Here is a 15,857-nt window from a genome sequence, read left to right as displayed (position 1 = left end):
CACCCTCTGACAAACAGGCTAGTGACACCATTCCTTACCCATCCTGGCTAATAGCATTAATGGACTTAACCTTCATGAATTTATCTAGTTCTCTTTTAAACCCTGTTATAGTCCTAGCCTTCACAACCTCCTCAGGCAAGGAGTGCCACAGGTTGACTATGCGCTGTGTGAAGAAGAACTATTTGTTTTAAACCTGCTGCCCATTAATTTCATTTGGCGGCCCCTAGTTCTTATATTATAGGAACAAGTAAATAACTTTTCCTTATTCACTTTCTCCACACCACTCATGATTTTATATACCTCTATCATATTCCCCCCTTAGTCTCCTCTTTTCCATCACACAAAAATAAAACTTAGAACATCTCCAGAAATGTCAGTCTGTAAGTAGAAAAACTGGGTGGCTAATGCAACATCAAGGTTGCTAAGTTAAGGAAGCTAAGTAAGTGTTCCCACATTCCTCTGCCACATTGTACATTCTTTATACTTTATGGTCTTGACAATGTAAAACAGAGAAATTCAGGTACACATTTAGCTAGGAAAGCAGGAATATAACTAGGGCCCTACCAAATTCATGGTCCATTTTGGCCGATTTGACAGTCATAGGATTTTAAAAATTGTAAATTTCATGATTTCAGCTATTTAAATCTGAAATTTCACCATATTGTAATTGTAGGGATCCTGGCCCAAAGAAGAGTTGCAGTGGGGTTGCAAGGTTATTGTAAGGGAGATTGTGGTATTGCTGCCCTTACTTCTGCACTGCTGCTAATGGCAGTAGTGCTGGGCAGATGAAGAGCGGTGGCTGCTAGCTGGGAGCCCAGCTCTCAAGGCAGACCTGCCTCCAGCAACAGTACAGAAGGAAGGCTGGCATGATATGGTATTGCCACCTTTACATCTGTGCTGCTGCCTGGAGAGCTGGGATTTCAGTCAACATCTGCTACTCTCCAGCCACCCATCTCTGAAGGCAACAGTGCAAAAGTAAGGGTGCAATGGTATGGTGTGGCGATCTGTACTTCTGCGCTGCTGCTGGCAGGGCACCACCTTCAGAGCTGGGCACTCAGCCAACAGCCGCTGCTGTACGGCCACCCAACTCTGAAGACAATGCAGAAGTAAGGGTGGCAATACCACGATCCCCTAAAATAACCTTGCAACACTTCCCCCCCCCCCCCGCAACTCCCTTTTGGGCCAGGACCCTCAATTTGAGACATGCTAGTCTCCCCCATGAAATCTGTGTATTATAGGGTAAAAGCACATGAAAGACTAAATTTCACAGCAGGAGACCAGATTTCACAGTCGGTGACGCATTTTTCATGGCTGTGAATTTGATAGGAACCTTAAGTGTAACATATTACTAAATGCAACAAAGAATCCTGTGGCACCTTATAGACTAACAGACGTTTTGCAGCATGAGCTTTCGTGGGTGAATACCCACTTCTTCGGATGCAAGTGGTGGAAATTTCCAGGGGCAGGTTTATATATGCAAGCAAGAAGCAAGCTAGAGATAACGAGGTTAGTTCAATCAGGGAGGATGGGACCCTGTTCTAGCAGTTGAGGTGTGAAAACCAAGGGAGGAGAAACTGGTTCTGTAATTGGCAAGCCATTTACAGTCTTTGTTTAATCCTGAGCTGATGGTGTCAAATTTGCAGATGAACTGGAGCTCAGCAGTTTCTCTTTGAAGTCTGGTCCTGAAGTTTTTTTGCTGCAGGATGGCCACCTTAAGATCTGCTATTGTGTGGCCAGGGAGGTTGAAGTGTTCTCCTACAGGTTTTTGTATATTGCCATTCCTAATATCTGATTTGTGTCCATTTATCCTTTTCCTTAGAGACTGTCCAGTTTGGCCGATGTACATAGCAGAGGGGCATTGCTGGCATATGATGGCATATATTACATTGGTGGACGTGCAGGTGAATGAACCGGTGATGGTGTGGCTGATCTGGTTAGGTCCTGTGATGGTGTTGCTGGTGTAGATATGTGGGCAGAGTTGGCATCGAGGTTTGTTGCATGGGTTGCATCGGCCAAACTGGACAGTCTCTAAGGAAAAGGATAAATGGACACAAATCAGATATTAGGAATGGCAATATACAAAAACCTGTAGGAGAACACTTCAACCTCCCTGGCCACACAACAGCAGATCTTAAGGTGGCCATCCTGCAGCAAAAAAACTTCAGGACCAGACTTCAAAGAGAAACTGCTGAGCTCCAGTTCATCTGCAAATTTGACACCATCAGCTCAGGATTAAACAAAGACTGTGAATGGCTTGCCAATTACAGAACCAGTTTCTCCTCCCTTGGTTTTCACACCTCAACTGCTAGAACAGGGTCCCATCCTCCCTGACTGAACTAACCTCGTTATCTCTAGCTTGCTTCTTGCTTGCATATATAAACCTGCCCCTGGAAATTTCCACCACTTGCATCCGAAGAAGTGGGTATTCACCCACGAAAGCTCATGCTGCAAAACGTCTGTTAGTCTATAAGGTGCCACAGGATTCTTTGTTGCTTTTACAGATCCAGACTAACACGGCTACCCCTCTGATATATTACTAAATATTCATAACGTGGCCAAATTAACATTACTATAGGAATCTTACTTTTTGCTTTTCCTGGCTTTTATATTTTAACTGTGTAACCTTAACACTTACTTTATGTTTTGTGCAGTTAATACAGATCTGCAAATATTTAAAAAAAAAGCATTAAAGCAAATGTGTTAGCAATTTTGATCATCTGTTGGTTGTGAATTTTATCTGAAGGACGTATGCTCTTCCATGACACTATGAAGTTAGGATGACTGTCCATAAGAAACTTAATCCTGCTTCTAGGTCTAAGGCTTAACTATAGGAAACGGTACAATTCTATCAATTACACACACATCTATTATTTCACACATTCATAGATTTTTAAGGCCAGAAGGGACCTTTCTGAACATCTAGTCTGACCTCCTATATAAACACAGGACATCTCGGTATCAGCTCCTGCTTCAGGTCCAATAGCTCTGGTTGAACTAGAGCATATATCTTTTAGAAAAATATCCAATCTTGATCTGAAAATTGCCAGTGTTGGAGAACCCCCACATCCCTGGGTAAGTTGGTCCAATGGTTAATTATTCTTACTTAAGATGCAAACTTTTATTTCTAGTCTGAATTTGTCTAGCTTTAACTCTTGCAACCACTGGTTCTTGTTACACTTGTGTGCTACATTGAAGAATGCCCCTATTATCAAATAATACATGTTCCCCATGTAGGTACTTAAATATTGTGAACAAATCATCCCTTAACCTCCTCTTGATAAGATAAACAGATTGAGTTCCTTAAGCTTATCACTACAAGACATGAGTTCCAATAATTTGATCATTCTCAAGACTCTTCCCTAAGCCATCACCAATTTATCAACATCCTTCTAGACTTTTGGACACTGTATTTGAGCAGCAGTTGTACTGTAGTGCAAGAAGTTTCCATTTATAATTAATCTGTAATGGAACCTTCACTTTGTTGTTCTATTGCCCAGAACCTCATGTTTTCAAAAGGCACCCTATATTAAACAGAAGTACCTTCATTACTCAGAGACACTGCTTCTGTTCCAGCGAGTACACAGCACCTTAACAAGCCAAGAATTGTTAAACCAGACATAAATGCAACAACAGCAAGGCTGGTAGGTCCAAACTTTACTTTTTTTTTTTTTAATCAACTAGTATGTCAGTGCTTTAAAAATCCCCTGAAATGCTAGTAACTAATGTGGGAATGGGCGACAGGGGATAGATCACTTCATGATTACCTGTTCTGTTCATTCCCTCTGAAGCACCTAGCACTGGCCACTGTTGGAAGACAGGATACTGGGATAGATGGACTTTTGGTCTGACCCAGAACAGCCGTTCTTATGTACATGAAATGAAGGCAGGAAATCAGCAAAGGTAAGAAAACATGTTAATTTCAAGCTTCACTGGGAAGAGACATACAGGAGCATCTCTCCTCTGGACTGTCTAGAGTTTGTAGAGATTTCTTATATGCTAAAGGAAAATGAAGACCAAGGTTTTAAAAGAACGGGTGCCTAAAGTCCAGTTTTTAAATCTATACTTAGTCAGTAAAAGGCTTGTTTTCAAAAGTACTGAGAGACCCTAGCAGCTCCTACTAATCTCAATTCAGAACCTTTGAAAATCAGGTATATTATTTAGGTGCCTAAATGGGTGCCTATTCTCTGCCTAAGTCGCCTTTGTAGACTACTAAAGATCTTAGCTAGCTAAGATTAATATGACAATTGGGTTTTACCAGTAGGATGGCACCATTTTCTTCATTCAGTGGATGGACATTTAGTCTGAATTTTCTTCCTTAATGAAAGATAAATCTTTCTTTTTTGATCATAGGGTTTCCAGTTATAGGGCTGTGCCACCTGATCAAGAATTGCCTGCACTCCAGGGACTCTGATTATTGTTTGGGCATTTTTCGTCCTTAACTTTAGAGCAGATTCTTACTTTTGTGGGTGCTGTGGTGAGGTCAAAGTAGCAGCAGACTGAAAGGCTTAGCTTTCATGTTTAACATGAAAGCATAGAAGACTGTTTTAAACTATGCTTACCACTCTAGGATATTACATTTTGGACCCACTTTTTCCAGCAGCAACTGAAGTTTCTAGTGTGCTACCAGAGTAATTATTCTTGCTGGGTCAGAGTTCTCTGCACAAGCAAACTCCACAGTGACAAGACTTACACAAAAGGAGAGGAATGTGCAGTGGGTTTATCAGGCAAATTTCTCTGGTGCATACACCTTACTTATCCAAAAGTTTGAGATTTTGCGGGTCTTTTTAGGGGTAAGGAAAAAAACATCAAAAAAAGGATCATAAATTCAAAGTGAAAACTAGGTTTCTTTGGCAAGAGCTATTCATCACTGTGATCATTATAACAAAAGAGGTAGTCAAAGGCATGGATATGCAGAAACCGAAATGGCTACTGCAATCTGAGTGACAGAGAGGACTATCATCACAAAATTTCATTCAGTAAAATTTTTCAATCATACAAAAGGGCTAAATTTGTAATTATGCATGGCTGGACTAAATACTGCAGGCTTACACCCATGGCAGACAGATTTTAGAAAATATTTTTGTCATGTTTTACTCGGTTTCCTGTTGTACACACAATGTAGTCCATTAGCAAAACCAGATCTATTGCCAGAAATTGAAAATCCCGACTCCAGGTATTAAAGCAGTTAACATGGGCAAACTCATCTGTGGGGAAACTAAGCAATTTCACAGCCAGTTCAAGAAATCCAAACTAAAATGGAGACCTAAACCTCTCCAGATGCATATGTGATAGGCAAAGGACAAAAAGCACACTTTAAACAATGTAATTTGTTTTTAAAATTATATTTCAGAATATTTGCAGTAGCATGCAGAGAAGAAAAACTTCAGAACTATGAACCATCCTACTTGTAATTGCTCTCCATCTTTCAAAGAGATATTGCAAGTCAGCCACACAATTACTTTATTTTAAATCACTCAAGAAATCTTTTCTTAGAAAAAGGTAGAACAATGAAATTTACCCTTGCAACAAAGCCAATAAGAAAGCTGATATGAAAGCATGCAGTTATGAAATATATTGGACAGAAAAAGTGAACTATTGTAGAGAAATGGAATGGGACACTTACACAGTGGCTCTTTCTCAGGGGGTCCTGAGGTTACTATGTTCTTAAACCATCTAGACTGAATAGCAGGCTGGGAAGAAGGGAGCCACAAACAATCCACCAGATGACAATGCTACACAGTGTAGAGACCAGCATAGCTAGGAGCCATCTAGAAAGGGTTGGGAGGGGGAGGAAAAGATGAACAAAAATTCAAACGGGAATGCTATTGGTGCATTTTAGCCAGTTACAAGTTTTAAAAAAGCAAATCATCCTTTAAATTGGGCCAAGCATTTTCTCCCTTTCTGCTATTACAACAGTCATGCAACCATTTCATGTGGAAAGTTTTATCCATGTGTTACTTGGGACCAACTTGAACTAGGTTTTCTGAGAACCTGAAATAACCCCATAACGGCTTTCAATTCCAAGGAAAGTCTACTGCACTATCTTAAAGAGAAACAAATTCTGAAATAGCTTAATACAGCAACAAACATTTGTTGCCCTCTCTTCAACCATATTAGCAATACAGGCTGGTCAAACTAAACAGTCTCAGTGAGCCACTGGATTCACTACTACTGCTTCACAGCTGTATGTTGTTGTAATACCAAAGCATCAAAGCCATAACCATCTACTAAAAGAGCAAACAGAATTATACAAGATACTCGGATGGTGAGGGCCAATTGCCTTTCTAAATTCAAAATTACAACTACTATTCAGTAGGTCGTTACCTCAGGTACAACATATTTCTAACTATAACACACATACAAAGGATCCATTCATCAAGGCATAGAGGATTTATGCAAGTAACTTTGATAAACTCTAATGAGCATTACACACAAATCCCTTGTGCCTTAATAAGAAAACAACAGACCTAGCTCTTAATTCCTCTCCCCGCACATTCTACCTTTTTGTAAACAAAGTGTTTTGTTCTCTGAGATAGTCTTACACTAAGGAAATACAAATCTCATTCTGCTTTCTTCCTATTAATAACCTTGCTGTTCAAATGATGAGGCTTAATTATGTGTAGGAGAATCTGAACTTAAAAAAAGTCTAATAGCTATTCAACCTGGAAGGATACCCTACTTGATTAGGACAGCGAGAGAATATTTTTGTAGTATTGTTATTTTGGGAGTGACAAAATTGATGACATATCATTTAGCTCCTTGATGCAAATTATTTCAGTATGTACTGCCAACACACATGATGTCGGGGATTGGAAAGGGGGAAGTCAAACTCCCCAGAAGAAAGGATTTAAGAGAATTTTTTTCCCTCTAACCACAAAGCACAATACATAATGATACTATTGGCTTTAGCTCATTTATGTTAGTCTTATGGAAAGACAACCTAGTAAGTTATCTTTGATTAAAACAGTCATGTTATGAAAAATTTCTTTATACACACTTTTTGACTAGAACCGCCTATAAACCAGCAAAGAAAAAAAACACATTTAATGCATCAATATGATGGTTATGAATTTGTTCTGTATCATACAATGAATACTCATTCCAATGGTGATTCTGCAGATGCAGTTTGTTATGTGAGAGAGGGATAATCCTTATTTATTAGGTTATTTGACTTTAGAAAAGTGGTTTTCTTGCAACTGGAGTGTGAAGGAGACAGGCGCAGGCTGTGTTTAAGTTAACTATATCAGAAGATTCTGGCTGTAGACCTAATTTTGCAACATTTTGTAGTTTGTATTTTCTTCTTTATTCACAACATATTCTATAGTTAGCTTAAGATGTATTTTCATTGTATAAAATCCTCTATTTGCCTAGTTTCCTAGGGCCCTTAAGTTAAAATATTTATATTTTTATGCATTTATAAAGGTACTTATCACCATAGTATCTATGCACCAAAGCAATATTTATTTGGTATACAGAATTAACTGTCCATGATAATGTAATGGAAAATACACTTAGGACACTGATAAGACAGAGTAGTTTGGGTGTTTTAAAGATATATTCCTTTACTGTTAGATTACTGTATAGTTTTTACTGCTATTTGGCTTTCTGCTCTCCTGATTCAGAAAAGGATCACAATGTTGTTTGTCTTCTGTAGAACTTGTACCATTTTTCTGTCAGTCCAGCCACAGCACGGTGATATGTAACAGAAGAAAGGAAGGCCAAGTTAAAAAAAAAAAAAAAAAAAAAAGGGCAGCTGGCTCTGGGTCTCAGAATGTAGCTCCTAGGTGCAAAGACAACCAGGGTAGAGACTAAGTTTCCTTTATTCTTGAGCTCAGGAGGCATGGTGGCTGTGAAATCTAACAGGTAATGATGAAGTAGATAGTAACAGTCCTGGCCATCTTCTCTCTAATTTTGATAAAGGAGCAAAGAGTTCCCCTGCTTCTGCAGAGGCTCTTGTATTTCTCTTTTACTATATGTGAAGGCACCAGGAAACCGATCTATCCTGCAACTGTCAGCAACAGATGCTAAGGTCAAACGTAGATATGTTGCTTCCCTTGCAGCTGATGTTGCATTGTCTACCAGAGACAACTGATAAGTAGCCCGTGGGCAATGCTCTCTTCCTGGTCTGTAATCCGTGTCTTAGGATCATCATATGTACACACATCCCCTTTTGAACTTATCCAGTGAGAGTTCTCTTGAAGTTTTACTACTTCTTGCTTCGGCAGAACTGCTCACATGAAACTACCAGCAGTTCTTATAAAACTAGCAGTATCTAGAGAAGGACCTTCCCCCAGAAAGATGAAAACAATAGGAGTTAAAAGTAAAAAATTTTTTAAAAAGAAATAGTTTCATCTTCTAATATTTATTTTATAATTATTTTAATAAATTAACTACACAAATTGAGTCAGTTGATCAAACACTACACCTTAGAGAGAATGACTTCTAATTTTTTTAAATACCATAATACTGAATTCAAAGAAGTGTTTGTGTTCCAACAGACTGAGCTGTCAAGAATATGCAGATACACAACCAGGCTAGTAGGCACATGTAGCATATACTGGCAGTGGGTCATTCTGGTGACAGAGGAAACAGACAAGAGAAGGAGAAAAGTTGAATACTATTGTTTAGCCAAAAAATCAAAACAAAAACAACCAACCAGTCACTAAGCCTACAGTGAATTAGTGAATCCATGCTTCCTTTAATCAATGTGAGCAAAGCCTTTCCAATGAACCTTCAGAATGGGCAAAATGGAAGACACTTCCCCCTCTCTCTTTTGGTATTTATATACACAAAAAGTTGACTTACGTTAGGGGAACTGTGGTTGCAGCCTTTGCCTGCCTTTTACTCTTCAGGGCACGAAGCTTATCACCTTGTGTTACACAGTTTGCATCATCTTCATCACTGTACTGGATAAGTAAACAAATGATAAGACAAGGATTTTAAGTTTTACCCATTAATATTCACAGTTTTATTTTAAAAATTATAATGTACACACACACACTAACTTCTTCAAGAACAAAATCTGCAGGTGTAAATTAAAGCACATTTACTTGTATAAAAATACAATTATATCTTCCCTAACTCATAGTTACTGCATTTAAATGTGAAAAGCATTAAACTCATGAGCTATTCATTCAGTATACCACCTGACTTAGAAATACTGGAAGTATTTTCAACAGTGCTGCTTAAATATAGTATTATCTTGGTTTCTATTCCTTCTTGGCATTCACGTCTCTTTTCCTATACTTGGCTTTTAAAGACCACCACATCTCCTTTTACACTGGATGCCAGTGACTAAACAAAGGTATCAGACAGTGTTACAGAAGTCAGCTGTCATGGTAGGAAAAGGCATTTCAACAATTTAAAAAAAAAAAAAAAAAAAAGCACATTTGAAATAGATCAAGGATACATCTGCTTGCAAACTTCAAAACCTTGATTTGTGTCTGTTTTAATATTTACCTAGTGAATGAAAAAGTTTAAAATATAACAATGATGCTCCTACTTCAACTGCAGAGTGCACTTCCATCTTTCACAATTGCTGTCCAGACCTTTTTGCCCCCAAATCTTTTAGTATGAAAAGGAACATAGCAAAACATACAAAAAGAATCTGACATCTTGAGCTTTATTGTACCCATGGCTTTGTCCATGTAAGAGGTCCTCAACAGCAGTGAAAACTTTTACAACAGCAGAACAGTCGGACGATTACCAGTTCAGTGTCTTTTCTGTTGGCTCTCCGGTTTTTTGCATCATTAATTGAAATATCATCTACTCCTGTGAGGATTTTTGTAACAGCAATTTTGCGATTTCCCTTTAACTTTGCACGGAAAATATCTCCTTCTGTCCAAAGTTCTGTCTGTTTCCTATTATGGAATGGAAAAGATAATTATGTTATAACTTTCCAGAAATTAGTTCCTTTAGAAACAAAGCACGCAACGCTGCTAATTTCTAATTTTTCTATTAAAATACAGTTTTTAATTAGTCTTCCAAATTATTAATTCTAACATAGTAAAAATCTACTTACTCTACAAGGAAGTGCTGCTGTGGTCCAATTACTGAGCCGGGTCTATTTATTCTAATCCAAGCAATGGTTTCAGCAGCTGTCATCCTATAATGCTTCATAATATAACAGGCTATAAGTGTGCCAGTTCGGCCAAGACCAGCTGTGTAAGATACAAGAGAGGCTTCTTTTTATATACATATTTTTACATACAGTTTAGTTTTAACTAAACTCTTAAGAACTAAAACTAAATCACTTGTGTTGCTGCTTCTATGATTGACAAATATTTAATTGCCCATCTTATTAACTCTATCGCTAGCCAAACTTACATGGGGAGCAATGTTTTCAAAAATTATGTCCAATATTTGTAATGTGACATTGTTTGAATAAAAGTATTACACAGTTTAGGTTTAGAAAGTGACTTTTCAGTAAATCACAAATATGCTTTTGTAATCAAGCCTTTCAAAGCCAGCTGCTTTTTATGTACAGGAACAAATTATAAAGACAGTTGTCTATAGCACTATGCATCATAAAATACTTTTAATATACCAATAAAATTTGGATATGAACATACTATTAAATGCTCAACTAAGAGTATATGAACTCAAAAATTGCCTTAAAGTAGGATAACTACCAACACATTCCCTTATCAAGATCTCAGGGGGGAAAAAGAGACAAGCTTTGCATTATGCCCTAAAGATAAACAAATCCAAGTCTCTGGGAAACAAAGGCAGGGAGAACCTTTCACAGAAAATGCCCTGTCAATAGTCGTCTCCCAATTTAACTTGCAAGGCAGGAGGAGACAGAAGAAGGGTGTGAAGAAAGAGAAACTGGCTCCAGCGTAACTGCTGCCTGGGATGAGAGACAGTTTGGTGATCAAGTCCCAAACTATTTAGGAATTTACTGATCAACACCAATATCTTCAACTCTATCTAAAAGTTAATATACAAGGCAAATCATGCAACACTGATGTAGACAGGTTTGACAGAATTAATTTCTATTTTTCGTAATTTTGATGGCTGAAATCAATACTTAATCATTTTTTTCAATTTTTATCAATTTAAATGTTTACAGTTGGGCAAAGTTATAGAGGAAGGGATCAGACAATTATTTAATGACAGTAGATATTGAGATTCAAAAAGTTAAAGCTTTATAACTGCCAAAACATCAATTGTCAATATCATATGTCAAAATATAGTCAATATCCTTAAATCAAATTCTAAAGTTCTCAAGCAGCATTTTTCTTACTTTGCCCATCTGTAAATTTCTATCATCATTGATGGAAATATTTTTTCAATAGTTAAGTGAGTATAGCAAAATCAATGTTAACCAACATTTACCAATAAAAATGTAAGTCTTCCAAGCCTAGATATGTGTGCTTTGAATGTGCTCCTAATGTAGGGTTGGATGTAAACCTTATTCAATAATGAATGCTGTGTGACAGACACAAAATTATCACCTCCAGTCAACAGAAGGTCTCCTCCTGGCTCCCAGACCAGCACACCTTTCCTTGGACAAAGAAGGCAGGAGGGATTTCTGCTGTGCTTGTGTCTCATCTGGGCATCTACATCTACCTTGTAGAAGGCTGAATAGGGCCTGGGGACATGCTCAGTGCAGTTATGTAGGAGCTCCATGGAGCTAGAGAATGTTCAGTGTAAATGGACTGTCCAGGTATTTTGTCAGCAAACCTCTAAAAAGCTTTATTAAATCTGTGCAAACGATTATTTTAAAAGTCTTATAATTTAGCCAGATTTGGCTAGCTACTAAAGAAAATAAAAGCAGCTATCTCCATGGCACTTAGGACTAACACTCTGCCAAATTTATAGTTTCTGCTGAAAAGCACCGAGATGCTAAAGCTCTTCAAAGAGATGGTTGGAAAAAGAAGTGTTAACATTGACACCAGGGAAAAATAGGCTTGCAAATCTCATAAGCAGCTGAAAAGATTTGCCAAAACAACCACAAAATCAGCTGAAGCATTGAACGAAAATGGTTACAGTTTGGCTAACTTATAATCAATTGGAAATAAGGGGTTATGATGCAAAGTGTCAGGTAAACTTAACTATAGGCTTTGCTCTCAACTCCACCTTGTAATATAAACTGTGCACATAACATACCTTTGCAATGAACTGCTATAACACCTTCAGCATTTTCACAAATATTTAGGAATGTTTTGACTATAGTATCACTAGGTATGCTTCCATCAGCAAAGAAGAGGTCATAATGCTCAAAACCAGCATCTGCAAATCGTTTGGCATCATACATTTTTCTGTTAAGACGTATTATGGTAGTAACCTTGTGCCTTCTGAAATATGGGAAATAGGCCTCAGGAGCATGGTGCGGATAACCTGTAGGCAGAAACAAAGGAACTAGTCATGAAAATTGCACATCCAAATGAAAAAACAAACAACATGTAAAATACCTTATTTTAAAGTTATGTCCAATAGAAGAATTCCATTTTCAGTCAGTGAATTTTTAAACAGTCTAGTTCAAATAGAGCTAAAGAAAGTCTTGGGCTTTATCATCGCCAAGTGTTCCTTCACCCCACCCCCAAAAAGCCAAGGATAAACATACCATTGGAGGAACAATTTTTTAAAAATGATAAAGTTGCTGTTACTCATAACAATCAATCAAATACACAGTAGCAGCATATGGGTTTGTGTCCCCAAAGCATACCATTTTCAGTTTTACTTCTTGAATGAGGTCCACTGAAGGCAATGAATTTGTTTGGTATTATCCAGTTAAAATCTCCATTTTCTGCTTTCTGTCAAGAGAAAATGTATGATTTACCATTACCTCTATACTTCAGGGGTGGGCAAACTACAGCCCGCAGGCCACATCCAGCCCGCCAGCCGATTTAATCCAGCCCTCGAGTTCCTGCTGGGGAGTGCGCTCTGGGGCTTCCTCGCTCCTGCCGGGGAGCAAGATCGGTGGCCGCTCCGCACAAGCCTGCTATGGCTCCCGGAAGCAGCAGCATGTCCCCTCTCCGGCTTCTATGTTTAGGGGCAACCAGGGGCCTCCACGCGCTGCCCCCACAGCTCCCATTGGCCAGAAACTGCGGCCAATGAGAGCTGTGGGGGCGGCACCTGTGAACACGGCAGCACAGACCCGCCTGGCCATGCCCTCGTGTAGGACCCAGACGGGGGACATGCCACTGCTTCCGGGAGCTGCTTGAGGTAAGTGCAGCCTGGACCATGCACCTCTCAGCCCCCCCATGCCCTAATCCCCAGCCCTGATCCCTCTCCCACCCTCTGAACCCCTAGATCCCAGCCCAGAGCACCCTCCTGCACCCCAAACCTCTCATCTCCAGCCCCACCCCAGAGCCTCCATCCCCAGCTGGAGCCCTCACTCCCTCCTGCACCCCAACCCCAATTTCGTGAGCATTCATGGCCCGCCATACATGTTCCATACCTAGATGTGGCCCTTGGGCCAAAATGTTTGCCCACCCCTGCTATATTTGCTTCAAAAGTACAAAGCCAAATACAAGCCCTGTCAGTGTAAGCACATTTCCAGTCTGCCCTTTGCTTCATCAATAAAATGCCAAATGCTCTCAACCTCTCCAATGTTTTTCTTTCTAAAACAAACTTCAAGTGATGCAATTAAGTCCCCTTCCCAAATAGAGCCACACTTGGATTTTTTTTAAAGCTTTTGTAAATTGTCTCATTTCACCTTTATCTACTATATTAGTAATTACTTCATGCAACTCCTACAAGTCCTGAGCTTTCTGTATAGATGCCGTGCTGCTTTGCCTTTAAGAGAGTACATTTATCCAAGTGTTATAGTACTTTAGCTGTACAGTTACACACAAGGAATTTCCCATAAACTGAGGTGAATTTAATGGGGTTGGAATTCCCAAGATCAATTACTACTTTTTTTAAAGGAATAATGGTGCTGCACTTCTGTCATCTCTCTATTACTTCCCACTTAAGTTTCTTTTAAATGAATGCCAACTGATCTAGTGATTAGCTATACTTGAATTGCTCATTAACTTCTCCAAGAGCAGATCCTGCCTATGAGAAGTGCCGTTGGAACTGAAGTTTACCATCATCCTACAATGGATAAAAATCAGATGTGGGGGGAAAAAAAACAAAAAACCTCTCTTTAACTAACTACCTCTTTCCAGATACCTTAACTCCACTTTACTTCCTATGCTCTTTCATCTCTTGAGACTACAGCCACAAATGCAGCCTTCTAACTCCCCCGTGTTTAAACTTAAATTACCTATCCTGCTCTCTTAGATCCTTAAATAAAGATGTATGGTAATAGCTGTTTTAAAAGCAGAAATGGAACCAACAGCAACAAAGGCAACAGTGCATGTCACAAAAAAACTGTCTTAGCATTTATAGTAAGAGTAACACTACCACCATCTAGTGCTTATAATTCATCAGTAGATCTCAACACACTTTAGCATCTCAAAGAACATCAATATCATTATTCCTATTTTAAAAATGGGGTAACTGAGGCACAGAGGGGAAATAGCTTGCCTCAGGTAACCCAGCAAGACAGGAATAGACCCCAAGTTTTCTAAATCACGGTTCAGTGTTTATCCCCAGGCCACACACTTACCTCATAATGCTCATATTCATTTACATCAAAAGCACTGAAATCCAGGAAGCCATATCGCAAAGCCTAAAATCCACAATACAACTTTTAACAAAAAGAACCTTCATCAAAAGACAAAATGCATCACCATTTTAAATGTCTGCATATCCCTTATATTGGACTCTCAAGGTCCCTTTCAGTCCTATGATTCTGTGATCTATTTTTCACCACTGTGCCAGAGTAACTCCATTAATTGGACTGAACTCAATTGAATTCATAAACATTTTAACACTTGTAAAAATGCTGGCGTTGTGGAAAATATTTAGCATTCAGCAGTGCCAGGTTTACAATGGCGCCAGTGGCTCCATGGAGCCGGGCCCATGCTCAAAAGGGGCCCCAGCCTGCTCCGCTTGCACTGTGTCCCGAGACCCCCCCCCCCTCAAAAATCACTTGCTCCTCAGGCCAAGGGCGCCTCTCCACCCCCTGGCCCCACCTGCCAGCTCCTCTCTGCCCCCTGGCTGGACCCAGTGCACCTCTGGCTCTGGGCAGTCTTTGCTTCCCATCACCTGTGGCGCCCCGCCTGTCTCACTGGAGCTGAGCCACCTGGGACTGGTGCAGAAGCCTGGCCAGTCTCAGCCAGGTGGGGGTGGAGGGGCGGATGACAGTATGGGAGGCTTGGCTGGGCCCCTCCAGGCAAGTGCGTCTTGAGAGAGCCTGGCTGGGGCAGGCCCTGGCCGGGCTGATCGTGCCATTCCCGGCCCTGGGACCAGCTCTGGCTGCACTGCTGGGCTCAGTCCATCAGACAGTCACCTCCCAGCAGGGCCAGTAAGTGCGGCCGGGAGGCAGGGGGTGAGGAGTGGGTTTCTGGAGGGTGCTGGGCTGTGAGGTGGCAGGGAAGATCTGTGTGTGTTGAGGCACTAGGGAGTGGGGGTTCTGTGGGGGGTTGTGGTGGGGCTGTGGGCAGGGGGTGCTGAGCAAGGGTGGTGTTGTGCAGGGTTTTGTGCATATGTGTTGGGGGTGCTGGGTATAGCAGATCTGGGGGGGCTCTGGCCACAGGGAATTGGGGGGAGGGGTTCCAGTGTTGGGGGGGTGGCGCATCATGGACCCGCCCCAAGAGAAAGGGGTATGCTGTCAGTACAGGGCAGGCCCGACCACTGTGCATCCAGCAACTGCCGGTTTGTAAATCGTGCCCTTGCACTGGGCTGGGTGGAGTGGGGCCATCCCTGTCATGCCATGCCCCATTGCCTCTGCTTTGCCCCTTGCTCTGGAGACTGACGTCCCCGCAACATGCTCCATTGCCTCCATGGGGGCCCACAAATAT

At 40.4% G+C, this 15,857-nt stretch overlaps 1 protein-coding gene across 12 annotated transcripts in view; it reads right to left on the bottom strand.

Annotated features, from left to right (window-relative positions):
- CDC14B (cell division cycle 14B) overlaps window positions 1–15,857 on the bottom strand; it is a 70,575-nt gene that overhangs the window by 12,576 nt on the left and 42,142 nt on the right. For 6 of the 12 annotated variants that reach the window (XM_039543913.1, XM_039543914.1, XM_039543917.1 and 3 more), the window contains 6 exons: window positions 14,561–14,623; window positions 12,671–12,758; window positions 12,112–12,342; window positions 10,022–10,160; window positions 9,707–9,860; window positions 8,806–8,906 (listed from right to left, as the gene is read on the bottom strand). In XM_039543913.1, coding sequence (XP_039399847.1) covers window positions 8,806–8,906; window positions 9,707–9,860; window positions 10,022–10,160; window positions 12,112–12,342; window positions 12,671–12,758; window positions 14,561–14,623 — 776 coding nt within the window. Of the gene's footprint in view, window positions 1–5,623; window positions 5,769–7,541; window positions 7,781–7,819; window positions 8,285–8,805; window positions 8,907–9,631; window positions 9,861–10,021; window positions 10,161–12,111; window positions 12,343–12,670; window positions 12,759–14,560; window positions 14,624–15,857 lie in introns of those variants that run through there. The other 6 variants (XM_039543916.1, XM_039543924.1, XM_039543918.1 and 3 more) reach the window with 5 other exon arrangements.

This window comes from Mauremys reevesii, linkage group 6 (genome assembly GCF_016161935.1).
Source record: "Mauremys reevesii isolate NIE-2019 linkage group 6, ASM1616193v1, whole genome shotgun sequence".
Taxonomy (NCBI): Eukaryota; Metazoa; Chordata; order Testudines; family Geoemydidae; genus Mauremys; species Mauremys reevesii.
The sequence above is the reverse complement of the archived record's forward strand: the minus strand, read 5'-3'. Positions and strand labels throughout refer to the sequence as shown.